Consider the following 27,998-nt stretch of genomic DNA (forward strand, 5'->3'; position numbering starts at 1 on the left):
AGCGCCATGGTGAGGTTCTTTTTGATAGAGCTATACGGTTGGGCAAACTTTTTTGACACTTTTTAGATAGGGTTCCTTGTTGTTACACGTATGGCATCATGTATGGCAAATTTGGGATCATTTGGAGATGTTCGAAAAAATCACTTTGCTTAAACGCATGTCGTTTCGTCTCACTCAAACCAGCTTTTCTAACAAGGTGATTTATTCTACCTCCTCTAAATGACCTCAAATTTCATACAGCTGATCTTCTATACATAGATAGATAGATTGATTCGTTTTTATATTTTTCGAACTTTTTATTTCCCTTTATAATATCCAGTTGATTTTCAGGTCAAAACCTCGAAAAACAGCATCATGTATGGCATCATTTTCGCCATAAATTTCAAATTTTGTGAAACTTTCCCTTTTAGATATTCCTTGTTGTTATAGATATGGCATAATGTATGCCAAATTTGGTTAGGTCTCACTGAAACCAGCTTTTGTTACAAGTTAGGTTTTTTCGACCTTCTCAAAAGGGATTTTTTTCTACCTTCTCTAAATGACCTCAAAAATCATACAGACGATCTTCTATACAAAGATAGGTAGATTGTTTCGTTTTTACATTTTTTGAACTTTTATTTCCCTTTATAATACCCATTTGTTTTCAGGTCAAAACCTCGAAAGTTAACATAACTAGATGGTGAACCTTCCAAACTTCAAATACAGAGATAGATAGATTGATTCATTTATCATTTTTACCGTGAATAGTAATGGCTACAAGAAATCGGTGATGGTCTATCATTTTTTGCGTGTAATGGATACAACAAATCGGTGATGGTTTATCATTTTTTGCGTGAAAATTAATGGCTACAACAAATCGGTGATGGTTTATCATTTGGGATTTTCGTGAAAATTAATGGCTACAACAAATCGGTTACGGTTTATCATTTTTTGCGTGAAAATTTATGGCTACAACAAATCGGTGATGGTTTATTATTTTTTGCGTGAAAAGTAATGCCTAAAAGAGTTTATAATTTTTAGCGCGTGAAAATAAATACAGAAAACCGCCCTTTAGCATACTTAGAGAGTGGAAGGTAACCGCCGACAGAGAGAGAGAGGGGTTATCCTGCCCGTTAGATCATACGATCAACGGTCGGTGGGTACGATCCGCGTGACATGGGCTAGACCAATCAGGGCAATGTTGCACGTGTGAGAGAATTTGTGGAGGGAGAGGGCAAAACTGAGTAGTATCAAGAAACCAAGGGCACCTATGTAATAAACAGACTAAGGGATTCAAATATGAGATTTAAAAAATGGAAAATGCGTGTTTTGTACAATAAAACCCATCTTGGCCTATCTCAAACTATTGGCAATACAAATATACATGAGTGTGAGAATTGTGGCCTCATTTAGACAAAGTATGTTTTGGGGAAAGCTGTTTTGGAAAGGGCTTATTGTGGAAAACCATGCACCTTCATAGCTACTAGGTGATTTGAGAAGGCCTTTGAGAAGTGGCAATTTGTGGTAAACTTGATTTATCTATGACTTATCTATGTTTTGAGAACTGGCAATTTGTGGTAAAGACTCCATGAGTATGTGCCACTATTTTTCGGAATATTTTGCACATTAAATGACTCATTTAACTAGTTAATCCCATTTGTTGACTGTCTGTTGACCAGCTACTTGAGGGTAAAACTGAGCATATTGCACTAGCCAGTATTAGCACTCAAGGGGAAAACTGAGCACACAAAAAATGGTAGTATAATGCTCGAGGTTATACCTGAGTATATCTAAATTTCCAGGGTTAGACTCGAGGACGCGTGTTGCAGTCCAGAAATGAAAGACGTGCAATATTTGACGCGTAGACGCCGGTCGCGGTGCAGAAGTCGAAGACGTGCAATCGTGGACGCGTGGCGCATTGCAGAAGTCCAAGACGTGCAGACGTGCAACGGTGGACGCGTAGGACGCGGGTCGCATTAACCACCCCTTGCCTTTATATACACCTCCTCCCACTATCTCTGTCACTCTCACTCGCCTACGGAACGCCGCCTCTCTCACGTCCCATCATCTTCTCCAAAGCAAAAACCCTCTCCCTCTCCCTCTCCTCTGCCGGCGAGATGGACAAGGAGAATGCCAATCCCATCGTCCATGGCACCGTCGGCTCCAAGCGCGACGCCTCCCTCTTCGACGCCGTCCCCTCAACGGACGTCGCCGCCGTCCCCTCAACGGACATCGCCGCCATCCCCTCAACGGACGTCGCCGCCGCCTCCGCCGGTGCATCGGAGGCTGCTGCCGCCGGTCGCGGTCAGATCCCGCCGGGATGGGACCCCTACGAGCCGGTGCCGTACGTCCCGCCCCCGAACCGCTACGACACCTCCATAGAGGACCCATGGAACGAGGTAACTACGGTTTGCTTCCTTTTTTGTTCCCCATTCCTTTTTGAACCCTATTTGTGCTGGTGTAGATGGATCTGTGGATGGATGAGTATTGGGCTAATATTTGCGCCGATTTTATTCCATTTTGCTTTGATCCCTCCTTGATTTCGTTTAAGATTTGGGGTTCGGCCGTTCGGTTAATTTATGCAAGTAATAATGGGATCTCAATCAGTTAATTTATGCAAGTAATCATAGGATCTCAATCAGTTATTTTATGCACGAATCAAAAGATATCAACCGTTTAATTTTGCAAATAATCTGGAATGTGTTCAAGTTCAGATCTGGAACCTGTTTCTTTGCCTATGATGAATCGGTGGGCACAGATTTTTACAGGGAGGGTTCAACGAACCATTTCTGTGTACAAATCTGTTGTGCATGAGCTTTGGTTCACTTACACCGTCCTTGTAGACATATAATCGTGTCCACTCTAACTGAGGCTGCCTCTGTTTTTCCTAACTTTGTTATCATGCACGTTTGCAACTCATTCACTAATAAATTCCCGTTTGATATGGATCAGCTGTCTGGCAGCGACATCGGCAGCGACGACGAGCACCATGACGTCAAGACTCGCCAGTCGCGGAGGCTGCAGGTCGGCCATACGTCTCCTACCTCGACGTCGCCAAGGGTGTCTACAGTGCCCCTTACGCACTAGGAGGCTCGGCGGCACTGACTTCAACTGCGTCCTCACGCATGCCGAGAACATCGGCCACACCAACCCCAAGGTCGGCGCGTCGGTGAACCCCAACTCCTTCCGCGCCAAGCACTTGGCGCTCGGCATGCACCTCCGCAGCATCCAGCGGGTGGAGATCTCCAGCGGGCGCATGCCTCCGCTCAAGCCCAAGGCTCCCAAGGGGAGCAACAAGTGGAGGCAGAGGCAGATGGGGTAGGCGGAGTCCTGGACGTGTGCTGCTGCTGCCTCCTCCATTTTGTTGTTGGGATCCCTTTATTGTTAGCTAGGGATCCCTCGTTGTTATGTTGTTAGTATGATGGTGTTGTACTGCTGTGAAGAACCTCGAACCCTACTATGTTTGGCTGCTGAATGCAGCTTATTATCTATATTATCTATCCCTATTCTACTATATGACCTTGTGAATTTATCGTACATTCCCTGTAGATTTGCTTCTAGATTTAACTACATACATATGGACCAGATGGAATACTAGATTGGGCTCCCTACTAGATTTGCTGCCATATTGGGCAAACAACGAGGGCCAAAAGGCACAAATAATAATTGAAGAAAAGACAGAAATGCAAGCTTCTCTAGATTTGATACTAATTAGGTGAAAAAAGGCAGAGAGAAGGAGGCAGAAAAGGTACTCTTAAAAGGGAAATGCCAATGGCCGAGAGAGACAAAACCCAACTCCTGCTCACGTGCAACCAAATGCTATCTCGTCCTGTCCCACGCGGTCCCTTTCTACCAGCCCCACGCGACGCGGGCCCACACGACGCGGCCCCACACGTCAGCACGGAGCGGTCAACTTAACGGGAATCCTGCCGTCTGAGCTGCCTTCTGCGGGTTTCAAACAAGCACTTGGGGAAAACTGAGGAAAAACTAAGGAGCTGGGGAAAACTGAGCACAACTAAGGAACGGAGGGCACGAAAATAGAAACCCCAATTAAATTTGACACCTCCACATGTCTCGTCCATGACTCTCTGACTCTGGATTCAAATCTTTGGGGCGGCATGAGAAGAATGCTACAGTAGTAATTATTTTCATTCATTTGCGCTCTATATCGATCGGCCTATTTCGTTCATTTCCTAATATCAAGTAACTAATAACTCTCTTGTTCATTTAATTTTCTTTGCCTCGTAGGGTTTGGAGACGGTTCTCAGATCAAAGGGTCGGTGATTTCAAAAAAGAGCTAGAATTCAAAAAGTCAGTGGCTAAGAATGGTGGCGATATTCAGCCACCGGGGACCAATCTATGTGGATACTATGTCTGTGAGATGATCCGGAGATACACCTCTGAGCGGGTTCCGAGTGATACCAATGCTCAGAGGAATAACCTCCGGAAGATGCTTAGTCCAGAAGCTCGCTTCCGACCACTTCAAGAGGAACTAGCTGGATGGTTCGGGAGGGAAGTCCTCCATCCTAAAGGAGAACACTATTACGATGACGTAGAACTTCATATGCATTAAATTATGTATGGAAACTTGTTCAAAATTGTATATGGTCATCCGATGATATTGAATATATATTGTATATTCCTCTTGAATTCTTTTTGGTTCTAATTTCAAATTTGTTTGAAATTGTACATTCATATACATGTATGTAGTACCGTAGAATATGTGAAACTCCTCCAAAATTAAAATAAAGAACAAAAGAAATAAAACAATACAAATTAAACAGAAAACAGGTTTAGGGTGGGGCAGGTTTAGGGGGGGCTAAAACCCTAAACCTGCGCAGCCTTTAGTCGCGGTTGGCCAGAAGAACCGCGACTAAAGGTCCTCCGCCCCGACGGCCGCCTGGCGCCCACGTGGACGGGCCTTTAGTCGCGGTTCTTAAGCAACCGCGACTAAAGGGGGGCCTTTAGTCGCGCTTATTTGGTCGCGGTTGCGCAACCGCGACTAATGGCAGTTGCGAACCGCGACCAAAGGCCCTTTTTCCACCAGTGGTTGGGGAGAAGAAGACGGTGGAATATTCAGGAATATGCTATTTTACAGTTTCTATTTACGGGGTCTGGTCTGTGGAGGCATTTTTCGACCTCCAAATCGCGAATTTTTCGACCTGCAAACGCGTATTTAGGGTTAGCGGTTTGAGGTTTCTGCTAGAGATTCTCTTAGTGTCTCCTTCAATTCCACTAAGACATCTGCTGGCTTGTAACAACTATTACTTCACGCTCTAGCTTTTTAAATTTACCAATATCAGCGAGTAAGGTTGTCATAGTAGTCATTTGAAGGTTTCAGCTAGCACAACTTTGCATACTAAAATAATTAGGAAACCTCTAAACTGATTCGCTTGATTCTTTTGCTACGTTCTAGATTTACATGGTCAGCAGCCACTTTTATGTACACTCACTTGGACTTCCTGAATAGATTCAGAGCGATGTACGTCAGTTTTGTATTTGTTTCTCATGATACACCCATAGTTTGCCTCTTCTTTTAGTTAGTACTGGAATATATTAGTCACTGCAAGCCATCTTCATTCCCATCTTAAGCCATCTTCATTCCCATCTTTAATTATATTGTTTAAGTCACTACAACACCCTGTTTTTTCCCCTTCAAATAGGTTTACTGAAAGTTAGAAACCAATGACTTGTGGTCCTGCAGTTTTGAAGTATTTCTTAGACTGGCTCTAATCAGATGTACTTTAAGAGCTCTTTTTTACTACTTTTGCACTTGCCTAGCTGCATTCATTACTTAAAAATTCTGAATGTCTTTATAGTTTTCGGGATCCAGTAAATGAGTGTTCATGTATTTTCCTTTGTATGTTAAAAAAAAACTATCCTTTTTTATTAGATAGTGAAGCTGTTTTGTGACAAATCCAGGTGCTCTCCTTTTTTAGAGAACATGCGCATACCTGTCAGAATTCTAGCTTTCAGATGGACCATAAATTGTAAAGTACCAAATTGCTTTGCTTGCATGCTCTCTTGGCATTCCATTCATTGTTTCACCACATACTATTTTTTAGAAGTTTCAGGATCATAATCGACTGGATACTTGTATGGAGTAAATGGATGCCGCTGGACACAAAGGTCTAACTGAGGTTTTGATGCATGATCAGGAGTAATCTGCACTATCATGATATTATCTGTTTTTGTTTGTTCACTACAAAAAGATTATGTTAATAGTTTGAAGAAAGGTTTATGATCTAAGGATATGGTTCCCCTCTATTATCTTCTATGCCATGATGGTGGATGCCGTCATGCCGGCAAATGATCACAAAATCTCAACTGGATCAAGTCAACAGGATTGTCTGAGTTTTTTTGGTACACTTTTATGTGGTAAGTTAATTGAAGTGACCTATGTGTGAGTTGTGACCTAGGTCTGAGCTATTCTTCTTTAGTACACAAAATCTCAACTGAAGTTAAGTTGTTTGCTTGAAGAATAATACTTAAACCCGCCATTATTTTCTGATTATCCTGAGAGTATTATTGTTAGTGCATGCCAAATGTTAGGTACTTGTTCTCTTGTTATTTTCAAAATTTGTAAGATTTATGTTGAATATAGGGGACTGTTTCACATATGAAAATAATTCCTACTTTAACTCTCAGTTTACACCTTTCTACTCTACTTCTCTCAAATTATCTCTTCAGGTCAATACAAGTTGACGTTATTTAGATCTAGGCAAAACTTTTGAATGAACAAACACTGGTTACAGCCTCCTATGCAGTCATCAAACAAACATTTTGAGTCCTTCACACTAGTAGAAAACAGGTATTTTGGTCGGAGCTGCCCAGAACATTAGTCCCGGCTGTGTTTGAGACCGGGACTAATGTTGTTAGCACTAGTCCCGGTTAATTCCAACAGCTAGGACGCGCACGGGGGTACGGCTACCTCTAGTTTCGGTTTAGACGGGACCTTTAGTCCCGGTTGGAGACACCAACCGAGACTAAAGGGGTTGCGGCGGGGTGCGGAAGGCATAGCCCCTCCAGAATTGGAACAAAATGCCCGTTTTCTACTAGTGTCAGTATATTTGTGCCCCTTAAAGGAGGTTCAAGGTCTCTTCTGCAACATGACATCAATGTAGAAGTCCCTCGGTGCATTTGTACCGCTTATAGGCTACAAAAGTTGCCACATTCCCCAATACATTCTTTAATTTTTTAATATATATGAGTGAAATGCTTCAGTACACTAGTAGACAATGATGTATGTAAACTTATTTGTGCCTCTGAATGCTTTCTTACTTTCTTACAAACTTGGAAATTGTCGTTCCTTTTGTGATGCGAGGAAATATATACCATTACCAGTCTGACCATTACCCCTTGTGTGATATGATTAAGTTCACACAACACATTTAACAGTTACAGTATTGTACTCAGTTAATGCATCAAAGAAAATATGTTAATTAGTTTGCTCCACTTACCATTGTCTACCGGTTACTTCTTCATTCTCATCAAGGCAATCTTTTTTGGTTCAGTTAAGCCTCCTGAATTTTCATCTAAAAGGGTGAGCTGTGCTGTGACAACTAATTGTGATGTTTCCAGGTGTTGTGTACCATTTTGACCGACCATTCTGCATCAACTCTCACTTTCGGGTAAATAAGCATAATGAATGCTATGAGGTACAAAACGAATAATGCCGAAAAGAAATTGGCAAACGCCAAAGCTAAATGCAGATCAAAGATGGCAAGTACAAAAGGGAACAAAGGGAAGAATGCAGAGCCCGTGGAGCCACCCCAAGGACTACATCCATGTCAAGATGTGGACACGCTGTATAAAATCCTCAGCTGTTAATTAAAGGATAAAAGATGTTTGTACTACTACATTCGTAGTTTTTGCCTTCGGCCTAGGGAGATTGAGAGCTAAGAAAATGAAAATGAACAATGCAGCAACGAATCTAGAAGCATTTATTTCAAATTTTGGTCGATGAATTTTGTACCTACTGCAGCTTTGGTTCCACTTTTGTTGGTGATAGTGTTTATCTGCGCCGTAAAAGTTGCACGAGTAAGACGACATATTATCGTCAGATCGTGGTTCACACTATGGAAGATGTTAAAATCCACTTGTATTTGAATCCATTCCTTTCAATCTATTCACTCAATGGGCGGGCGTGCCTACAAAGCAATATTGTGTATAGTCGGTGCACTGTAGAAGAATGATGTGGGTGTAGTGCTGATCGGACAACAGAACATGTAAATGAGCAGGTTCGAGAGTGTACCAACGAATATTCGGAAGAAAAGGAAGGCTCCCAAAGCCAAGTGCAATCTGTTTTCGCTGTCTGTGTACTCGCCGATGACGAGTGTGCGCTGTGCCCATCGGAAAGAGTGAGATGAGAGCAAAAAATAGAATCTGAAAAAATAATAAAGAGAGAAATGAGGATAATTTCAAATTGGACTTACTTCTTTTTTTTTGAACTGAAATTGGACTTACTTCTTGGTGCAAGCTTAGCTTCCCGCATCATCGCGAGCATTGCCTTCCCGAGCAGAGTCCTGATGCTCCGTCAAAGCCACAGCCTCCCCAGGCAGAACACGGTGCCCCACGTCGACGCGCCTGGCCGACTCTTAGCCTCCGACGCCCAACGCATTGTCTGAACAGGCTTCCGCGTCAGGACTCTGCTCGGGAAGTCCATGACAAGCGTACCTCCTGCAGCTTCTCATCAACCCTGTCAGACAACATGGTCAGTGTAATAGAGACTGTCATTTTTATACAAATATCAATATCCACACTAAAGAGTTGACAGATTGGATATTCAGTAGCAGTAGTACACAATTCAAAAGCAACCAGAGAATTCAGACTAACAGATAATTCAAGCAAATTCGGAGAATTGAAGGCACACACCTTCCAAAAGCAAAAGATTCAGATCCACACAGTCATAAAAGCTCATGAAGAAAAGGGATGTAGCAGCAGCTAGGAATGCACCAAAAACATAAATAAACACTGGTGTACGGTAATCAGAATAAACAAGACCACCCATTCCGTTACAATACTAAAATTTGAATGAATACTAGCAATGGTAAAATAAATAAACTTGGCTACAAGTTTCAGCCCTTCCGTGAGCTGGACAACTCAGTGTTCCAGAATAAATGACAATGTTTCGGCAACAAGCATATTGGTGAAAATCAACAGTCGGTCAAAAGAATTATTCTTCCTCCACTACTTCGCCTGCAGGAGATCCTTGATGCAATCTTGTAGCTGTTGCTTGGGCCGCAGGGACGAAGTTCCCAGGTAGTTTGAACAAGGGGTGCTGCTCTCCACTGAATTCACCCTGCTGATATGCCTGTCCCAGTGAATACCCCAGGGCTTGGGCTACAGGAACAGCGACGGCGTTTCCAACTTGGATATATCTATGTAAAAAAACATGTGCAACAAAAAAATCAGCTTCACAACAAATAAGGTCCACTGTCCTTGAACAAGCCAAGCTGGTTATGGGCTATTATATTGTATCCGATCAACTCACTTTTGTTTTATGGGGCCAAACAGCCTATAGTAATCCGGGAAGCCCTGCAGCCTTGCGTTTTCTCTAACAGTCAGAACTCTGTTCTGATTGGGATGCAAAATGGCCTGCATGCGAAAGTCGCCGTCAAACAGAATATATTGGCAGGTCAAAGAATCATACAAGCACCAGAAGTTTTATCAAGATCTTACTTGGTTGTGAGGCTCGGCTCTGGTCACAACAGTAGACACGGTTTCATCCCACCACAGACGTCCAAATGGTCTACAAAGCAAGACAGCGAGGATTACTGATAGGAGTTCTACTAAAAATACAACAGATTCAGTCAGTATGTTTACTTCAGTGACCTCCCTTTGACAAACGTCATAGCATAATCAGGGACCTACAGGAGAAGCAAGGGTGTGATTAAAACATGGGAAATATACACATTGTTACAACTGGTTAAACCACATCAGGTTTACCAAAGGCTTCCCCGACGAAAGATATTGACGAGGAATATTCGGATCAAACTCAACGCTTTTATTTTTTCCTACCCGAACACCTTTCAAGTCGCGGAAGTTTGCCCCCTGGAATACAATAATTGCTTAGAAATTACAGGTTATATGGTACAGAAAAAGAATGACGTGTTCAGCCTTAACTTGCCTTTTTCTGGGGAATGTGCTGCACTCTTTGGTAATCATCCTTATTCAGTTCGAGCGGCTGATGATCAAATAGTTGTCCTTCCTTTGGAGTGGAATCTCCAAGCGAGTTGTCCCCCGTGTCTTAAAATGAATAACAGAGAAAGGTAACCCACAATGTCATAGATTAACTCACAGTAGAGACTTAATCAAGAATTCACTTGCAAACACAAAAAAAAATGAAAACTATGGAAAGGTGACATCATTGAACCACTAACATGACTGAAAGTACAAGAAAAACATGACTCTGAATATGCTATGAATGGTACAAGAAATGAATAAAAAACTCATTACATCAACATAGAACTACTTGTTCATATTAAGTAGTCACACTCAACAGGTTACAATATGTGGGTTTACCTTTGCGGTTGAGACGGATATAGCGCTGTAAATCCGTGTTGGGTCTACTTTTATATGCCATCACATCTTTAGGTTGATGGTTTTCAACCTGCAGAAAAACAATATAACTTATAGTGACATAGAAGTTCACAAACTGTCAGGCAGCAATTTAAAAATGACCCAACATGCAAGGAAACTAGTTAGTGCCTACCTCTGGTAAATCATCTATCGCGTCTTTAAGAAAAAGAGCTTTGTCCAAAAGCTTAGATTCCGTTTCATCACATGCAACTAGACATTGCTGAAAACAGAACATTATTTTAGCAAGACATAATAATAATAATAACAATAATAATAATAGCATGGTGTTAGTAATGTATTCACGTACCGAGAATTTAGTTGGCACGTGTTGTCCTCGCTTAGTAGCAACATGTGTCGGAAGCGGAAACTTTGGGAGTACCTACATTACCAGATAGACCTTCTTAGCAATAGTCTTACATGTAAAATTGAGCATAGAAAAGAGAGATACCACTGATGGAACAGCTCCCCACAGAAAGGCTCGCATCCTAAACTGTGGTAACCCATAACATCCTGCAACCATAATCCCAAGTCTAGCTTGGTAGCGCATGGCTACGAGGAGACTTAATGCATAACGCCCAAGGAACCCATCAGCAAATTTTAGAATGTCTACGACGTTCTCCATAAGAACGTATTTGGGCCTCAGGTAGTTGACAATCTGCATAAACACAAGGATCTGTTTGTTTTTTTCATCCGCCAGCGGATCTTTATGATTTCTGTTTCTGTTGAGTCCACTAACTCCTTGACACGGAGGACCTCCACAGATAACATCAACATGACCCTTTGGAATTAGGAATACATTAAAAGGTGGCACAAGAACAAGATCCCAAAAGGAACAAGAAGGGATATACTTACAGGCAAGGGTAAAATGGATTCCCTATATCCACTCTCCACAAAATCTTTAATACATTCCGGAGAATCTCTGAAATGTTAAGTAGGGTAAGATACTATTGACAAAACAAAATAAAGAGGATTGCAATGAAGCAGATACCGACCTAAGGCCATCAAGGGGCTCCCAGGTATCATGGCTGGAATCATATGTTTTCCACCTTACCTATATAAATAATATATATCTTCAACCAAACTTTGCATACAAATGTTCTAAATTAACAAGTACAGTACATCACTAAAAATACATTAGAAATAATAAAAGTAAGCCTGAAATCCCAATTATAAAAATAGGAGCTCTAAACGGTCAAGCTTGCAGTACCTTAAACCACAAGCCGTCTGTTTCAATTTTGTTTGGATCACCATAGCATATATCAACAAGCTTCTCGACCTCAAAAGTACCCTCCGAAAGAGGTTCATTTACTCCATTTTCGTCATCTTCATCATCATTCGAAATCCGTGGTAGACAAGTGCTATTACGGACGTCATATTCCTTACAAAGTTTATCCCACTCCTGAAGGAGTTTAAGAAAATTCTCGGCCTTCTCGGTTCGTACCTACAAATTAGAGGTTAAATCATACAAGTTATTATGTGTGGTGATAAAACAAGGAATGTAATTTAGAGCCAATTGCAGTTATTACATGTGTGCGTGGGTGGTTGTGCTTTAGACTGTCGCAAGCATATTCGTTCATGTCTACAGCCCATTTCTGCACAAGACAAGAATAGTAAGATTGTCGATTACAGTAATTTCAAGCCAATGGGAGTCCTAATACCTGCTAAGGAGGAAACTTACTGTAGTCAATTTTAAGCCAGACAATGGAGCACCCTGGCAAAGCCCGGTTGACATGGCACCACAGCCAGAGTATAGATCCAGCAGTGTCGCTGTTTCCATTTGTGCATCAGGTGGTACTGGAAGGTCAGCAATTGCTTTTTCCATAGAAGAGTCAACATTGTCACAAGAAATATCTGATGTTGTTTCGCTGCCTGTTGGTCCACCATTTTCTACAAAAGAAAAAGTAATCAGCAAACGTCAAGAAAATATCATGGTACACAATATTTATGAACTTTTATTTTTCCAATTATACTTTCGGATGTATCAGAACCATTAATGTATTGTACCGTTTCAATAAAAAAAAGTATGAATAGACCATACGAGTATATGTCATTTTTATTTTATATATTTTATATTATATAAGTTGCATACATGCAACAAAAAGAAAAGTATGATGATGGCAACATAAAATAAATAAGAACTACATATGATTACCTGGTGGCACATTGGCAAATGTGGAATATGCCACGGAATACGCCATGTCATAATACAAGTCTGATTTTGATATAAGCTCAGCTTTTTCTTGTTGTGTTAACTGTAATTGTTTCACCATACAGCAACGTGTAAAAATCAGCAGAAACATGAGAGGTAGTATGTATTAATTTGAAAGAATGAGTGCATCACTTACGTTTGGGGCAACATAAGTAATTTTTACTTTCGAGATAATTGACTCAATCAGGTTATCATCCTTTTCCTCTGAAAGGAAAACACGCTTATGATCGTGTTCATGATCAGGAACCTCCAACAACTTGGGTGTGATAACCTGCAAATTGGTCTTAGGCACATGCTGAAGTGTGCTTATTTAGAAAAAAAAAGAACACAGAATGGTTGGCACATACCGTATCAGCCACACGGTAAAACCAACGGCAACAGAAATATGATTTATGTTCAATTTCTTGGAAAAATTCGGTAATCCTTCCAATGTAATCATCCTCGCCAGGAGGAGCCTGCAGCCACTCAAAACAGCAATATCATCATTACCACAGTTGGTTAAAATAGAGCTAAGCAACAAGATAAAATGCACGAGGGTAAACTAGAATATTTGGATCCTCAATGGTCTGTGCAAAAGAAACGAAAACAGCCCAAAATATCCACAGCATTTCTTAAAATGTTAAATAACACTGCACACAGTAAAATCTAACATTTGAACTGAAGATAGAAAATGAGTTTGCATGCAGAGAGGTGCACACGGAGCTCATCTAAAAGCTGGACCTTATTATAAATAAAGAGTAAGGAGCACAGAGCAAGCTTCTAACGAATGAACAATATCTAGTGGAGTAAACTAGAATGCCTGTACGAAAAGGAAGGCCACCAGAGAAATATGTAGTGTACACCTAGGCTCTTGATGGATCAGGACATTCAGAACTTGATTTACACATATATCTTCATTCTCATGAATGAACACAATTTAGCACAGCTGTACACTGAATTTAGCATGGTACAGTACATCACAGAATTAGTATAAGCTATGAGCCTGCTGGTTTACAGGCATGCATGCACAAACAATGCCAGAAACAAAAAGGACTTGAGGAACTAGCATAACAAGCTGCACTAGCTAGTCATCTGTCTGGGTACACTAGAACCATGCATTTACGAATTCTCTAGCAACAGGAAAAAATACATAATGACAATCGATCCTGAAAGTGATGACGGTTGTTTACCCGGACGTAAACATCATCCCCAAGATCAAAAGTGGCGCCTTCCACGATGGCAGATCTGTAGTGGCACCGAGCACGCTTTTCCTTTTCCTCCTCCGCCGCTGCATTAGACCTGCAGAGACAACAGGTACGTACAATGATTTCAGTTAACGTACGTGTTAAAAGCACTTCGAATTGAGCTCGCTCAGTTACAGCACAATAAACAGGTGCGCGCATACCGCTTCTTCTTAGTGCTAGCTTTCGGATCGTCAGAATCCTGCAAACAAATTAAAGGTAGAAGATGGAAATTTGCTTCAGTCACCATGATAATAATACCCTGACCATGCAAGAACATGCATGTGCCTACGATCTATATATCTGCATGCAGAGAGGCGCGCGCGCTTAGATCGATGGATGGAGGTATTACCTTGGGTTTGTACCTCTCCGGCCACCGTCGCCGGGCCTCATCATCTGGCATCGGGTCGCCGACGAAGTGGTCGTCGGACTCGGAGGCGCCCTCCTCCCTCCTCAGCCCGGTCCTCCGCCTTGTCGCCACCTTCCTCTTCCTCCTGGCGCCGAGCGTCCTCGCCTTGGCCTGCTCAGCCGCCTCGAGCAAAGCGGCCACCTCCTCCTCCTCCTGCCTCTGCATCTCCTCCGCGTCCGGCTCCGACGCGCACATGTCGTCGTCGTCGATAGCGCCACCCTCCTCCTCCATCATAGCCGGCGCCTCGGCCAAGCGCCGCCTCCGTTTCGGCTCGCCCTTGGCCTTGCCGCCCTTACGGGCACCGGGCTTCAACGCCGCATTGCGCCGGCGCTTTCCGCCGCGCTCGGGCTCGTCGTCGGAGTCCGCGTCGGCGTAGGACAGTTTGGGCCGCCGCCGCGTGGAGCGCCTCCTCTCGGGCGCCGGCGATGACATGGGCGCTGACGAGATGAGGAGCGACGGTGGTTGAGGTTTGGCAGGGTAGTGGTGCTGATGGTGATGGTGGGCGGGGTGGAGGAGGGGTTGAGTATTTAAGGACAGCGGCCGCGGCGGGCGCTTTGAACGGCGACGTGCAGAGGGTGGCCCGGAGCAGAGCGCACGAGTGCACGACCTTCCTCTGCGTTTTTCTCGCCGCAGTCGTCGTCTACCCTGGCTGTTCCCGAAATCTCCTCTGATTTCGGAGCTTGCCGTTTTGTGCAGCGCGAAGAAGGAAAAAGATCACGATCGCCGCAGCGGTTTGAATTTCGAAATCGCGCGCGGCGAGAAATGGTGCTCGATCCCTGGACGATGGATTGATTGGGCGTAGACCGATTCTTCATTTACTATTGTGTCGACCGTCAACGATTTGTTGCCATCCGTGTTGAGTTAAAAGAAGGAATTATACTAATTGCCAAAAAGTCACAATAACTAGCAAAATCACAGTAACTAGCGAAATCACAATAACGATCTGTTGCCATCCGTGGCTATGAATTCCACTAGATTCAGGTTTTTTTCCATGCAGAAACAAACGGTCCAGGATAACACCATTTCAGAAAGCATCAAAAACTGATCTCCATTGCAAACAAAGTTTGGCTCTGCTGGTTAGGTTCCTTGTGGTGGAACCAGCTCACCCAGGTTCAAGTCCTAGACTTGGCATGGGTGTTGCATTTATCTGAATTTATTTCAGGATTTAACCGGCGCTATGTTTTTAGTGGTTGGTGATGTGCACTTCAACAGCGAGGCGCCAGTGGTGACTTCGTCAACCTCAAGATATGCCGGCTCAGTTCCTCGCAGGTGCTCATAGGGATAGGGTGTGCGTGCGTGCATTCATAGAGGTGTTTGTATGTGCATGTTTGTGAGCGTCTCCGTTGTACTATGTTCTTAAAAAAACTGATCCCCATAGTTGGGATCCGTCGTAAGTGACGACGGCCCCCAATCGTTCGCACCATTTGCACGAGAGGTTGAAGTGGACATAGGGCCCACTTATCAGCGATGATGGTGCAATAGGTTTTAGCCAGTATTTGTTTCCAAGAAAAAAACGCCATTTCAAAAAGCACGGATTCGCTGGTAGACATGGTTTGACAACGATTCAAGACGGTGCATCCAACTATAAGTGTTGATGTGGCACTCATTGATTGCATTGTTTGACAAGGCCGTTAAAATCGAAGGTCCACCTATCAGTGGTCCTTCTCCTGTGTGCATTTTGTATGCATGCTAACCAGCTCGTCTTTGTGCATTGTCGCTAGAAGCCCCACACCTCGCCACCACTCCGTGACACCACTCACCAATTCAAATTTCTCCATTTTGGCGCTAAACACCTCGCTCACTACGAAAAATTTTGGATGAAAAACATCGGCATGCCCTGAATTTTGACCCAAAATCAACTTAACCTAGCAAAAGCACACACGAGATTTATATGGGCTTTCTATTTTCGTGCCCTCGGTTTCTTAGTTGTACTCAGTTTTCCCCAGTGATACGTCTCCAACGTATCTATAATTTCTTATGTTCCATGCTACTTTTATGATGATATACACATGTTTTATACACACTTTATGTCATATTTATGCATTTTCCGGAACTAACCTATTGACGAGATGCCGAAGTGCCAGTTCCTGTTTTCTGCTGTTTTTGGTTTCAGAAATCCTAGTAAGGAAATATTCTCGGAATTGGACGAAATCAACGCCCAGAACCTTATAATTCCACGAAGCTTCCAGAACACCCGAGAGGGACCAGAGGAGAGCCACAGGGCCACCACACATGTGGCCGGCGCGGCCCAAAGGGGGGGCGCGCCCCTCTATTGTGTGGCGCCCCCGTAACCCTTCCGACTCCGTTTCTCCGCATATTTAAGCCGTCCTGACCTAAAAACTTCGGAGAATAAGCAACGGTACGAGAAACCTTCCAGAGCCGCCGCCATCGTGAAGCCAAGATCTGGGGGACAGGAGTCTCTGTTCCGGCACGCCGCCGGGACGGGGAAGTGCCCCGGAAGACATCTCCATCGACACCACCGCCATCTTCATCACCGCTGCTGTCTCCCATGAGGAGGGAGTAGTTCTCCCTCGAGGCTAAGGGCTGTACCGGTAGCTATGTGGTTAATCTCTCTTCTATGTACTTCAATACAATGATCTCATGAGCTGCCTTACATGATTGAGATTCATATGATGAGCTTTGTATCACTATTAATCTATGTGCTACTCTAGTGATGTTACTAAAGTACTCTATTCCTCCTCCATGATGTAATGGTGACAGTGTGTGCATCATGTAGTACTTGGCGTAGTTTATGATTGTGATCTCTTGTAGATTATGAAGTTAACTATTAATATGATGGTATTGATGTGATCTATTCCTCCTTTCATAGTATGATGGTGACAGTGTGCATGCTATGTTAGTCTTCGGTATAATTGCGTTGGTTTATCATGCACTCTAAGGTTATTTAAATATGAACATCGAATGTTGTGAAGCTTGTTAACTCCGGCATCGAGGTACTCTTGTAGCCCTACACAATTAATGGTGTTCATCATCCAACAAGAGAGTGTAGAGTGGTTTTATTATGTGATCAATGTTGAGAGTGTCCACTAGTGAAAGTATGATCCCTAGGCCTTGTTTCCGAATAGAAAAGTCACACCACAAAGATTCCTATCTCTCACGTCAACTGCACGCCAGCAAGCTATTTTCTGGTGCCATTGCTGGGGAGGTCACCGTTTATTTACTGTTCCACTGCATGTTTACTCGTTGCCATATTTTATTCAGATTGCTATTACCGCTCATATACATCCATATTACTTGCATCTCACTATCTCTTCGCCGAACTAGTGCACATATACATCTGACAAGTGTATTGGGTGTGTTGGGGACACAAGAGACTTCTTGCATTCTGATTGCAGGGTTGCTTGAGAGGGATATCTTTGACCTCTTCCTCCATGAGTTCGATAAACCTTGGGTGATCCACTTAAGGGAAAACTTACTGCTGTTCTACAAACCTCTGCTCTTGGAGGCCCAACACTGTCTACAGGAAAAGAAGCGTGAGTAGACATCAAGCTATTTTCTGGCGCCGTTGCCGGGGAGGAAAGGTAAAAAGGCACTCACACTCCGGTCCCAGGTAACTAAGTTATTTTCTGGTGCCGTTGTAAGTGCTCGAGGCTATTTCCTTTAGATCCTGTAATTGTATCTTTTTGTTTCTTGTTTTTATTTCACTAGTTAGGCATAATGGAAAGCAACATGGAGCTTTTTAATCTATTTCCTGAGTTAAGACATGGATGGTTTGATGCGAAAATTAAAAAACCTATGGAACATATTAGTATGAATGCTTTGAACACCATTGTTGCTAATGATATGGAAAATTCTAAGCTTGGGAAAGCTGGTTTTGATGAGCATGATATTTTTAGTCCCCCAAGCATTGAGGAGGAAATCTACTTTGATGATACTTTGCCTCCTATTTATGATGATTATAATGATAGTGGTCTTTTGGTGCCACCTACTATGGAGGATAAATTTTATTATGATTATACTATGCCTCCTACACTTAATGAGAATAATAATGATAGCTACTTTGTTGAATTTGCTCCCACTATTACTAATAAAATTGATTATGCTTATGTGGAGAGTAATAATAATTTTATGAATGAGACTCATGATAAGAATGCTTTATGTGATACTTATATTGTTGTGTTTGCCCATGATGCTACTGGATATTATTATGAGAGAGGAAAATATGGTAGTAGAAGTTTTCATGTTACTAAAACACCTCTCTATATGCTAAAAATCTTGAAGTTGCGCTTGTCTAGTTTTTCCATGCTTGTTGCATTATGCTTCATGAATTTGTTTATTTACAAGACTCCTTTTCATAGGAAGTGGGTTAGACTTAAATGTGTTTTGAATTTGCTTTTTGATGCTCTCTTTTGCTTCAACTCTTATTTCTTGCGAGTGCATCATTAAAATTGTTGAGCCCATCTTAATGGCTATAAAGAAAGCACTTCTTGGGAGATAACCCATGTTTTTATTTTACTACAGCATTTTTGTTTTATATTTGTGTCTTGGAAGTTGTTATTACTGTAGCAACATCTCCTTATCTTTATTTTATTGCATTGTTGTGCCAAGTGAAGTCTTTGATAGTAGGGTTGATACTAGATTTGGATTACTACGCAGAAACAGATTTCTGTCTGTCACGAATTTGGGCAGTGTTCTCTGTAGGTAACTCAGAAAAATCTGCCAATTTACGTGCGTGATCCTCAGATATTTACGCAACTTTCATTCAATTTGAGCATTTTCATCTGAGCAAGTCCAGTGCCTCTAAAAAATTCGTCTTTACGGACTGTTCTCTTTTGACAGATTCTGCCTTTTATTTTGCATTGCCTCTTTTGCTGCGTTGGATGGATTTCTTTGTTCCATTAACTTTCAGTAGCTTTGTGCAATGTCCAGAAGTGTTAAGAATGATTGTGTCACCTCTGAACATGTGAATTTTTATTATGCACTAACCCTCTAATGAGTTTGTTTTGAGTTTGGTGTGGAGGAAGTTTTCAAGGGTCAAGAGAGGAGGGTGATATATGATTAAGAAGAGTGAAAAGTCTAAGCTTGGGGATGCCCCCGTGGTTCATCCCTGCATATGTCAAGAAGACTCAAGCATCTAAGCTTGGGGATGCCCAAGGCATCCCTTTCTTCATCGACAACTTATCAGGTTCTTCTATTGAAACTATATTTTTATTCCGTCACATCTTATGTACTTTACTTGGAGCGTCTGTGTGCTTTTATTTTTGTTTTTTGTTATTTTCATTCTCTGAATAAATTCATGCTTGTGTGGGAGAGAGACACGCTCCGCTCATTCATATGAACACATGTGTTCTTAGCTTTACTTTTAATGTTCATGGCGAAGGTTGAAAACTGCTTCGTTCATTGTTATATGGTTGGAAACAGAAAATGCTACATGTGGTAATTGGTATGATGTCTTGAATAATGTGATACTTGGCAATTGTTGTGCTCATATAGATCATGTTTAAGCTCTTGCATCATATACTTTGCACCTATTAGTGAAGAAATACATAGAGCTTGCTGAAATTTGGTTTGCATGATTGGTCTCTCTAAGGTCTAGATATTTTCTGGTAAGGGTTTGAGCAACAAGGAAGACAGTGTAGAGTCTTATAATGCTTACAATATGTTCTTATGTGAGTTTTGCTGTACCGGTTCATACTTGTGTTTGCTTCAAACAACCTTGCTAGCCTAAGCCTTGTATTGAGAGGGATTACTTCTCGTGCATCCAAATCCTTGAGCCAAAAACTATGCCATTTGTGTCCACCATACCTACCTACTACATGGTATTTCTCTGCCATTCCAAAGTAAATTGCTTGAGTGCTATCTTTAAACACTTCAAAATTTATCATCTCTGATTTGTGTCAATGTTTTATAGCTCATGAGGAAGTATGTGGTGTTTATCTTTCAATCTTGTTGGGCAACTTTCACCAATGGACTAGTGGCTTCATCCGCTTATCCAATAATTTTGCAAAAAGAGCTGGCAATGGGATTCCCAGTCCCAAATTAATTAACCTTCATAATTTTACAAAAAAATAGACACTCCTCCATGGTATGTGATTGTTGGACGGAACCCGAGGATTCGGTTAGCCATGGCTTGAGAAAGCAAAGGTGGGGAGGAGTGTCATCTAAATAAAATTAAAATAAAAAGGCACTCCTTCATGGTATGAGATTGTTGGCAGGCACCCGAGGATTCGGTTAGCCATGGTTTGTGAAAGCAAAGGTTGGAAGGAGTGCCACCCAAAAATAAAAATGTTTCATGGGAGCCGCTCTTTGAAGGTTTGTCTGGCAAGGGGGTTAGAGTGCCCACTACCATTCATTGACAACAACAAACACCTCTCAAAACTTTACTTTTATGCTCTCTTTATGTTTTCAAAATAAAAGCTCTAGCACAAATATAGCAATCGATGCTTCCCTCTGCGAAGGGCCTTTCTTCTACTTTTATGTTGAGTCAGTTCACCTACTTCTTTCTGTCTTAGAAGCAAACACTTGTGTTAACTGTGCATTGATTCTTACATACTTGCATATTTGCATTCATCATATTACTTTATGTTGACAATTATCCATGAGATATGTATGTTACAAGTTGAAAGCAACCGCTGAAACTTAAATCTTCCTTTGTGTTGCTTCAATGCCTTTACTTTGAATCTATTGCTTTATGAGTTAACTCTTATGCAAGACTTATTGATGCTTGTCTTGAAAATACTATTCATGAAAAGTCTTTGCTATATGATTCAGTTGTTTAATCATTGCCTTTACCATTGCTTTGAATCGCTGCATTCATCTCATATGCTTTACAATAGTATGATCAAGATTATGTTGGTAGCATGTCACTTCAGAAATTATTCTTTTATCGTTTACCTACTCGAGGACGAGTAGGAACTAAGCTTGGGGATGCTGATACGTCTCCAACGTATCTATAATTTCTTATGTTCCATGCTACTTTTATGATGATATACACATGTTTTATACACACTTTATGTCATATTTATGCATTTACCGGAACTAACCTATTGACGAGACGCCGAAGTGCCAGTTCCTGTTTTCTGCTGTTTTTGGTTTCAGAAATCCTAGTAAGGAAATATTCTCGGAATTGGACAAAATCAACGCCCAGAACCTTATAATTCCACGAAGCTTCCAGAACACCCGAGAGGGACCAGAGGAGAGCCACAGGGCCACCACACATGTGGCCGGCGCGGCCCAAAGGGGGGCGCGCCCCCTATTGTGTGGCGCCCCCGTAACCCTTCCGACTCCGTTTCTCCGCCTATTTAAGCCGTCCTGACCTAAAAACTTCGGAAAATAAGCCACGGTACGAGAAACCTTCCAGAGCCGCCGCCATCGCGAAGCCAAGATCTAGGGGACAGGAGTCTCTGTTCCGGCACGCCGCCGGGACGGGGAAGTGCCCCCGGAAGGCATCTCCGTCGACACCACCGCCATCTTCATCACCGCTGCTGTCTCCCATGAGGAGGAAGTAGTTCTCCCTCGAGGCTAAGGGCTGTACTGGTAGCTATGTGGTTAATCTCTCTCTTATGTACTTCAATACAATGATCTCATGAGCTCCTTACATGATTGAGATTCATATGATGAGCTTTGTATCACTATTAATCTATGTGCTACTCTAGTGATGTTATTAAAGTACTCTATTCCTCCTCCATGATGTAATGGTGACAGTGTGTGCATAATGTAGTACTTGGCGTAGTTTATGATTGTGATCTCTTGTATATTATGAAGTTAACTATTACTATGATGGTATTGATGTGATCTATTCCTCCTTTCATAGTATGATGGTGACAGTGTGCATGCTATGTTAGTACTCGGTATAATTGCGTTGGTTTATCATGCACTCTAAGGTTATTTAAATATGAACATCGAATGTTGTGGAGCTTGTTAACTCCGGCATCGAGGTGCTCTTGTAGCCCTACACAATTAATGGTGTTCATCATCCAACAAGAGAGTGTAGAGTGGTTTTATTATGTGATCAATGTTGAGAGTGTCCACTAGTGAAAGTATGAACCCTAGTCCTTGTTTCCGAATATAAAAGTCACACCACAAAGATTCCTATCTCTCACGTCAACTACACGCCAGCAAGCTATTTTCTGGTGCCATTGCTGGGGAGGTCACCGTTTATTTACTGTTCCACTGCATGTTTACTCGCTGCCATATTTTATTCAGATTGCTATTACCGCTCATATACATCCATATTACTTGCATCTCACTATCTCTTCGCCGAACTAGTGCACCTATACATCTGACAAGTGTATTGGGTGTGTGATACGTCTCCGACGTATCGATAATTTCTTATGTTCCATGCCACATTATTGATGTTATCTACATGTTTTATGCACACTTTATGTCATATTCGTGCATTTTCTGGAACTAACCTATTAACAAGATGCCAAAGTGCCAGTTGCTGTTTTCTGCTGTTTTTGGTTTCAGAAATCCTAGTAAGGAAATATTCTCGGAATTGGACGAAATCAACGCCCAGGGTCCTATTTTGCCACGAAGCTTCCAGAAGACCGAAGAGGAGACGAAGTGGGGCCACGAGGTGGCCACACCATAGGGCGGCGCGGCCCAAGCCTTGGCCGCGCCGACCTGTAGTGTGGGCCCCTCGTGTGGCCCCCTGACCTGCCCTTCCGCCTACAAATAGCCTTCGTCGCGAAACCCCCAGTACCGAGAGCCACGATACGGAAAACCTTCCAGAGACACCGCCGCCGCCAATCCCATCTCGGGGGATTCAGGAGATCGCCTCCGGCACCCTGCCGGAGAGGGGAATCATCTCCCGGAGGACTCTACGCCGCCATGGTCGCCTCCGGAGTGATGTGTGAGTAGTCTACCCCTGGACTATGGGTCCATAGCAGTAGCTAGATGGTTGTCTTCTCCCCATTGTGGTTAATTGTCGGATCTTGTGAGCTGCCGAACATGATCAAGATCATCTATCTGTAATTCTATATGTTGTGTTTGTTGGGATCCGATGAATAGAGAATACTATGTTATGTTGATTATCAATTTATATCTATGTGTTGTTTATGATCTTGCATGCTCTCCGTTACTAGTAGATGCTCTGGCCAAGTAGATGCTTGTAACTCCAAGAGGGAGTATTTATGCTCGATAGTGGGTTCATGTCTCCGTGAATCTGGGGAAGTGACAGAAATCTCTAAGATTATGGATGTGCTGTTGCCACTAGGGATAAAACATTGGTGCTATGTTCGAGGATGTAGTTACTGATTACATTACACGCAATACTTAATGCAATTGTCTGTTGTTAGCAACTTAATACTGGAGGGGGTTCGGATGATAACCTGAAGGTCGACTTTTTAGGCATAGATGCATGCTGGATAGCGGTCTATGTACTTTGTCGTAATGCCCAATTAAATCTCACTATACTCATCATAATATGTATGTGCATGGTCATGCCCTCTTTATTTGTCAATTGCCCAACTGTAATTTGTTCACCCAACATGCTGTTTATCTTATGGGAGAGACACCTCTAGTGAACTGTGGACCCCGGTCCAATTCTCTAAACTGAAATACAATCTACTGCAATACTTGTTCTACTGTTTTCTGCAAACAATCATCATCCACACTATACATCTAATCCTTTGTTACAGCAAGCCGGTGAGATTGACAACTTCGCTGTTTCGTTGGGGCAAAGTACTTGGTTTGTGTTGTGCAGGTTCCACGTTGGCGCCGAAATCCCTGGTGTTGCGCCGCACTACATCTCGCCGCCATCAACCTTCAACGTGCTTCTTGACTCCTACTGGTTCGATAAACCTTGGTTTCTAACTGAGGGAAACTTACTGCTGTACGCATCACACCTTCCACTTGGGGTTCCCAACGGTCGCGTGCTGTACGCGTGTCAAGCTAAATTTCTGGCGCCGTTGCCGGGGAGATCAAGACACGCTGCAAGGGGAGTCTCCACATCCCAATCTCTTTACTTTGTTTTTTTGTCTTGCTTAGTTTTATTTACTACTTTGTTTGCTGCACTAAATCAAAATACAAAAAAAAATTAGTTGCTAGTTTTACTTTATTTGCTATCTTGTTTGCTATATCAAAAACACAAAAAAATTAGTTACTTAGTTACTTCACTTATTTCATTATGTTTCCTTTTAATTTTACCGTAAAAAACATGGCGGTAGGACGCGGGTCTATAATTGGGAGAAATAATATAGAAGAATTTTTCAACCATGTTAGTACCGTTGACGATTTTGAAGATAGACACTTGGTAGATCTTGCTCCTACTTATGAAATTGCTGCTGCTGCTTTAGTTCGCATGTTGGAAACTAAATTTGTTAATCTCAATCCTATAATCCAACACATGTTTCTTACGCTAGGTGATATGGAAGAAGGGGAAAAGAAAGATTTTGTTTTAGAAACCCTTCTTAGAGAATTTGGTGGTATAGCAAGGGAGGCTAGAAAGGTCTTTGCTAAATATGATATGCTTGGTTCTTGCACCAATTTTGTTAGTCTCCTTGAAAAGATGGACATGGATAGAATAAAGTACACTAATAATATTAATGATGGTGGGGAGATCAAAGCACCAATACCATGTAAGCTCCTAGCGATGAATGATGCACTAGAAAATAACTATGCTTGGCTTGTTCCGGAAAATTTATTTGATGAGAGTAGCAAGCCTAAAACTAATGAAAAGGGAGACGCCAAAACTTATGTATCCAATATATTATGCTTGGCTGAGAAAACTCCACACCCCGCTGTAGATGCACCATCCTTCGATAATACTTGATACACACTTTCTGCGCCTAGCTGAAAGGCGTTAAAGAAAAGCGCTTATGGGAGACAACCCATGTTTTTACTACAATACTTTATTTTTATTTTGTGTCTTGGAAGTTGTTTACTACTGTAGCAACCTCTCCTTATCTTAGTTTAGTGTTTTGTTGTGCCAAGTAAAGTCGTTGATAGTAAAGTTCATACTAGATTTGGATTACTGCGCAGAAATAGATTTCTTTGCTGTCACGAATCTGGGCAAAATTCTCTGTAGGTAACTCAGAAAATTATGAAAATTTACTTGAGTGATCCTCAGATATGTATGCAACTTTCATTCAATTTGAGCATTTTCATTTGACCAAGTCTGGTGCCTCAATAAAATTCGTCAATACTAACTGTTCTGTTTTGACAGATTCTGCCTTTTATTTCGCATTGCCTGTTTTGTTATGTTCGATGGATATTTTGATTCCATTGACTTTCAGTAGCTTTGTGCAATGTCCAGAAGTGTTAAGAATGATTATGTCACCTCTGAACATGTATATTTTGATTGTGCACTAACCCTCTAATGAGTTGTTCTAAATTTGGTGTGGAGGAAGTTTTCAAGGATCAAGAGAGGGAGATGATACAACATGATCAAGGAGAGTGAAAGCTCTAAGATTGGGAATGCCCCGGTGGTTCACCCCTGCATATATCAAGAAGACTCAAGCGTCTAAGCTTGGGGATGCCCAAGGCATCCCCTTCTTCATCGACAACATTATCAGGTTCCTCCCCTGAAACTATATTTTTATTCCATCACAGCTTATGTGCTTTTCTTGGAGCGTCGGTTTGTTTTTGTTTTTGTTTTGCTTGAATAAAATGGATCCTAGCATTCATTGTGTGGGCGAGAGACACGCTCCGATGTAGCATATGGACAATTATGTCCTTAGGCTTTACTCATAATATTCATGGCAAAGTTTCTTCTTCGTTAAATTGTTGTATGGTTGGAAACGGGAAATGTTGCATGTGGTAGTGTATAATAAAATACTTGTAGAACATTGAGCTTTGATAACTTGATTCTTTGCAAATGTTTTGAGATATTTAGATGGTAAGGCTTGCTGGATAAATGAGTTAAAATTAGTAGTGGATTGTTGTCTTTAAGCTTGTGCCGTACTACAAACTCTATTTAAATAGTTGAAGGCGTAGTTGGACTTGATAGCTTTCCATGTCTAAGAGTTCATCGTAATAACTAAGTTGTGCTGAAGGTCGAGGGAGCTAGCGGGGTACTTGTGCCACCGTGAACGGCCCTCCTTGGAGTAAATTTTAATCATGCTCTTAATGATGAACCTGCTAGTTGTTTGCAATAAGCTTGTGAGTTCTTTTTGACTAATGTTAAGCTACGGTTTTTGGCACTTCCACCATCCAAATTTGCTAGCCTCTTCGGTACTGTGCATTGCCTTTTGCTCACATTGAGAATTGTGCATACTTCGCCGGTACATCCAAACCCGTGGGAGAACTTTCTCTTGTTCTCCTACACATAAGCCCATACATCTCCTCAAAACAGCCACCATACCTACCTACCACAGCATTTCCATAGCTGTTCCGAGATATATTGCCATGCAACACCCATTTTTACATTACATGCCATGTTGTCATTTATTATTTATATATTGCTTTGCATGATCATATACAGCTGATGTGTGGTTTACCCATGTTACGCTAGATCATTGCACATCCTGCTACACTGGCAGAGGCATACAGTTTCATACATCATGTTTCATTCATTATGAGTTATTTGTACCAAAAAGTGTGTTGTCATATTAGGATGTTGCCCCTAAAAATGAAAAGAGCCGTTGAGGCCATCAAAAAGAAAAGAAAAAGAGAAGAAAGAAAAAAATGAAAAGAAAGAAAAAAAAAAGAAAAAAAAAGAAAAAAGAAAAAAAAAGAATAAAGAAAAAAGGGGGCAGCATTACTATCTTTTATCCACACTTGTGCTCATGTTTTAGCACCAGCATTATTCATAGTCATCATTTGTGCTCATGTTCAGCACCTACATTCATATGAGAGAGTTTTCATGTTTTACTAGTATAACTATGTGGGGAATTTACACTATAGAACTTGGGTTGTATATTCCAATGATGAGCCTCCTCAAAAGTGCTCTAGGTCTTCGTGAGCAACCAAGTTGGATGCACCCCCACTAGTTCCATTGGAGAGCTTTCATACACATATAGCTCTATGTGCATCCGTTGCATGGCAATCACTACTCCTTGCATAGCTTCGATCATAAGGCTTCCTCTTGTCTAATGGTCATTTACAGCTTTGCAAGCCTTTCTTCCATTTGGCCTTCCAAACCCCCATTAACGTTCTTTATGCCATAACATCCTGGTGCTAATACCAAATGCTTGCGCTCACCGGTTGAGTAGACTTCGAAACAGTTGATTCATGATGTTCATGTTTATGTTTACTTGACTGAATCCTTCTTATGTTGTGAAAATTTACTTGATGCTTGGAATGAAGGATAGAACTTCTATGCTGAATACTTAATACATCTTTAATGAACTTTGTACGGTTGCATGTCTTTAAAGCAATAGTTCATGAATTTTTTTAGCTTGTCTAACTCTTGCATTATCATCTCTTATGTCAATATAGATACTTGCTTTGAATGATTTGATCTCAGCTCATATGCTTTACAAATAGTATGATCAAGGTTATGATGGCATGTCACTCCAGAAATTATCTTTGTTTATCGTTTACCTGCTCGGGACGAGCAGGAACTAAGCTTGGGGATGCTGATACGTCTCCGACGTATCGATAATTTCTTATGTTCCATGCCACATTATTGATGTTATCTACATGTTTTATGCACACTTTATGTCATATTCGTGCATTTTCTGGAACTAACCTATTA

At 41.8% G+C, this 27,998-nt stretch overlaps 1 protein-coding gene across 1 annotated transcript; it reads right to left on the minus strand.

Moving 5' to 3' along the window:
• Positions 1-8,996: 8,996 nt before the first annotated feature.
• Positions 8,997-12,758, minus strand: LOC127312632 (DNA (cytosine-5)-methyltransferase CMT1). Its single transcript, XM_051343160.2, has 16 exons — positions 12,713-12,758; positions 12,239-12,447; positions 12,087-12,152; positions 11,768-12,001; positions 11,553-11,611; positions 11,413-11,479; positions 11,009-11,338; positions 10,868-10,939; positions 10,694-10,780; positions 10,504-10,591; positions 10,109-10,227; positions 9,928-10,032; positions 9,805-9,848; positions 9,661-9,730; positions 9,473-9,576; positions 8,997-9,359 (listed from the first exon to the last, which is right to left on the minus strand). Exons 1-16 carry the CDS (start codon positions 12,756-12,758, stop codon positions 9,155-9,157), a joined length of 1,905 nt encoding a protein of 634 aa, XP_051199120.1. The 3' UTR covers positions 8,997-9,154.
• Positions 12,759-27,998: the final 15,240 nt, after the last annotated feature.

Source organism: Lolium perenne, chromosome 7, assembly GCF_019359855.2.
Source record: "Lolium perenne isolate Kyuss_39 chromosome 7, Kyuss_2.0, whole genome shotgun sequence".
In the NCBI taxonomy this organism is placed as follows: domain Eukaryota; kingdom Viridiplantae; phylum Streptophyta; class Magnoliopsida; order Poales; family Poaceae; genus Lolium; species Lolium perenne.